The following is a 3,732-nucleotide window of genomic DNA, read 5'->3' as shown; positions in this document are numbered from 1 at the left end:
TGTTTGCTTGTTGTATTTGAATGCTGTCACTGCAGAGCAGGTGAAGTCTTTGAAGATGAAATGTTAAACAGCTTTTCAATTTTCATTTTTAACGCGGTCCTAGAATGTCCATATGTATGAGTATGTGAAAATGAAAATGCGAATTGGATTTGCTGGCTGGAAGAGAAGCAGCCGCGCAGGTGAGCTAACTGGGCAGCTCACACAGGTGCCCTGAGTTTTCTTTGTTCTGTCTCCTGAGCTCATTCCCCGTTGCCCTTTAGTTGAGCTGCTTCCCTCCATCATTTCACCTTAGTTCCTGAGTGCGCTGAGTGACTAGATTATTTCATTATATTATATTGTAGTCATGTTTATTTTGTTTTTAAGTAGTACATCTAATCTCCTTGGTTTGTTGTTTGGTTTCAAATATCTGGTCGAAATCAAGTGACCACAAAGGCCATAGCATATGATTCCATCTTTATTTTACCTGATAATCACCTAACTGATTACACAAATTGCCCAATATGCAATTCTTTATGCAAGACATAAAGTAGTATATGGGTGGAATAAACATTTATGGCAATTTTTGCAGTCCATGGTCCCTGAAAGAAGGGTCTGAAACTACGGTTCTGAAATCAGCCTCGGTACTCTTATCCGCTAGGTGGTGGGGGAAAAGTAGGGTCGTAGAAGTGCAGTCCTGAAACTGCAGCCTCCGGTACTGCAGGAACATACTACTGGGGCTTCCCTATTCTTCACCCACAATGCTGCCTTCTGTTTACAAATTGTGTCACAACCAATATGGAGTGTTCATTTGGACAATGCAGTGCTGTTATTTATGAGGTGTGTGTTTTTATGTGTTTTGATCCCTGCCCTGGTTTGTCCGGCCTCCTGTTTCCCCTCTTGCAAGCTGGTCTCTCTTCCTATGGGCCGACTGTAACCCCACCATCTTCTGCTCAGATGGAGAACTTGTACACAGGCCGCAGCTCAGTGCCACCCTTTACGGTCCCCCATAACAGCAAGAAATGGTTAGCCACGGGCATGTCTACACTCATGAAGAGATTTTTTCATGAGTGTTAGTGGTGACGGTACACAAAGATGCTGTGAAAGAAGTGCTTTTGTTAACCAGTGTACAGGTTTCAAATGTTTATCTCAATTAGGACATTTGTGGATGCGTTCAGTTTTTTTTTTTTTTTTGATATATTTCATACTTCCAAAAATATTCAATGTTTTTCTGACATTTTTTCCCACACAGATGAATGGACAGAATGTTCAAAAGTTTTCCACAACTTTTCATGTATTTTTCAACCCCTTCTACTCATCCATACTTTTAGGTAGAAACTCAGTCAGAAAGTCAAAATGTTCCTTCATTTTTGTTTGTATTCATCTTTTAATCCTGTTCATGAATGTGTCTGGACCTCTCCAGACTTTGTACATGTTGTTAACAGGTAGAGTGAGTAACGTAACAGGCAGAGTGGGGAGAAGCTGTTCAACTGGTCTCAAAATTCTCTGTTTAACTTTTCCTCATGGCATCATTTTTGTCAGAACGTAGGCAAAATTGTCTTCTTTCACACAATGTGGCCAGCAAAGCACAGTGACTTACAGAATCTGAGCTATGAGCCTCTGAGTGACAGGAGTACCATCCAACTGCTCCAATGGCAGAAAATTGCTGCACTTCCTGCATTTTTTACACCACAGACAAATAACAATATTTCTGCATTCAGCAACAGATTCAACTGTATTACTTTAGAGGCTGCTGTTGAACTGTATTGCATTATGTATGTTGTCTAGCCTACCCTCAGTGATTTGAATGTGGTGGACAACACCTGTCAATACAATGCAGCACAGACTGCATCCTCTAAATTATCTCACAGCTGAATCAATACTTCCTTAACAGTTTCAACAAAAACTGAACGTTATAACCTTCATGAATGAGGATTTATTGCTGGACTGTTATATTAAACCAATAAACTGACAACCACACTGTATGTAGGTATTTACTATTTGTATTGCATAGTATGCTGCTTGACATTTTTGTTAAGTGTGTTTAACAATGATGATGCCTGTTCATTTGAAAATGTTTAATAAAGATTTCAAAATAAATACATATATTTTCCACCATGTAAGTAGTTCAGTCATGTCAGCCTAACATTAACACACTCTCTTCTATCGAGATTCTAAATAACTGAAGACAAAACTTTTTTTCTGCTCCACATAGATCATAAATGTTATAATGTTTTTTAAATTTTTTATCCAGAATAGCAGTTCATCCCCTCACTAGTAATTTTTCACAGGCTGGTCTTGCCAGGTCCAATATGACAGCAACGTTGACCTCCGATCCAGCAGCAAATGTGGCATCTAGTGTTGAAAATGACCAATCAAATCACCTGGAGTTTGTATCCTACCAAACTCCAGGTCTTCAAGTTTGAGCTTCAGTATCATCCTCCTTGTTGTGTTGTTGTTGCGTTTTGCGCCACTGAGTTGCTCTGATCCAGATGTCTGCTGCTCTCCGCCTGAATACAACCATACCAATTCCCAGGTTGACCGTGGTGCCTGACATGTACAAGTTGATGACAGTGTAATGGATATATGGACTGATGAATGAGGTGGAAATTTGCTGAGAAAAAAAGTTGAATACAATCCACACAGCACAGATCGCATACTGGACTCCCTGCAGGATGCCAGTGACAGTGACCCTCACCTGACCACGGAACCGGGGACAGGAGAGGGAATGTCCTTGTGCTACCATACGCCCCACATGCCTGGACAGGTAGACCACAGTAGAACCACTGGACATTAACATAACAACCAGACAGAAAAAGAAGTAGGCCTTTATCGTGGCAGTCTCGAAGATATGTATATATGTCAGCCATTTCAGGTGACGTCCCTCAGACATAAGTGTGTCATGATCCATTGTGAAATTGTTACTGAATCCAAAGCCACTGAAATAAATATCATTTAAGAACACGACAGTAAAGTCAAACAAATAGAATGTTCTCTCAAGAAGACAAATGCAATAGATGACGGACTTGATATTCTTCTTAATCCAGACGAAGAGCGCATGCTGTGCAGGTACAATCTGGGTGTAGTAGAATAAGTTTAGCCAGACAGAGGAGGTCATACTAATGTTCAAAGTGCAGGCTGACACCAAATATAAGATTTGAGTGAGTTTAGAGCTCTCGGATAGATCAAAAAAGAACATCACAGTGATTGTCATTAAGTAACCAATTGTACAGCTAATCAAAGACAACAGGAGAAACTTCAGAGGTTGCTTGATCCTTTCTGCATGACGCGGACAGACCATGCAAAAGACGTAAAATGCATTAGTCATGATGTTGACAATAACAAGAGGCAGATTAATTAGGACACATACGTGATGGTTCATCTTCATTCTGTTTGTTGTTTCCGTTTTTGTATCTTCCGTCCTTGCAGTGCTCTTACAAGTAAGTGAGGCACTCCAACTCTGTGCAATGAAACAAAAAAAGGGTATTTGCATCAGATGCAAATTAGAATATGAAAATAAGACGTATTAGTTACTGTTAATGTTTTTACTTCACGTATTCAGAATTTTTTACAGGACTTCTTTGTAATTGTGAACAAATTAGTTCTCCAAGCACAATTATTAAAGTTTAGACATCTAACACAACAACTGGATAGAGAGTTGCAGCATGAAAACAGCATCTGTTAAAGTTAGATTAAAGGGCTAACATCAAGTAAATGACCTGAAATTGGTGCCTGAACCTGCAGTCTGCAGATGTG

The 3,732-nt window shown here is 39.8% G+C and overlaps 1 protein-coding gene across 1 annotated transcript; it reads right to left on the bottom strand.

The window, feature by feature from the left end:
- Positions 1-1,200: 1,200 nt before the first annotated feature.
- LOC139625163 (uncharacterized) lies at positions 1,201-3,389 on the bottom strand. The gene has a single exon (XM_071485309.1). The coding sequence runs from the start codon at positions 3,362-3,364 to the stop codon at positions 2,393-2,395; it is 972 nt and encodes a 323-aa protein (XP_071341410.1). The 5' UTR covers positions 3,365-3,389; the 3' UTR covers positions 1,201-2,392.
- Between the last annotated feature and the right edge of the window lie 343 nt (positions 3,390-3,732).

The sequence above is a fragment of the Trachinotus anak genome, unplaced genomic scaffold (assembly GCF_046630095.1).
Source record: "Trachinotus anak isolate AG129_WGS33_773 ecotype Australia unplaced genomic scaffold, CSIRO_AGI_Tana_v1 ptg000001l, whole genome shotgun sequence".
Classification (NCBI taxonomy): Eukaryota; Metazoa; Chordata; class Actinopteri; order Carangiformes; family Carangidae; genus Trachinotus; species Trachinotus anak.
The sequence above is the reverse complement of the archived record's forward strand: the minus strand, read 5'-3'. Positions and strand labels throughout refer to the sequence as shown.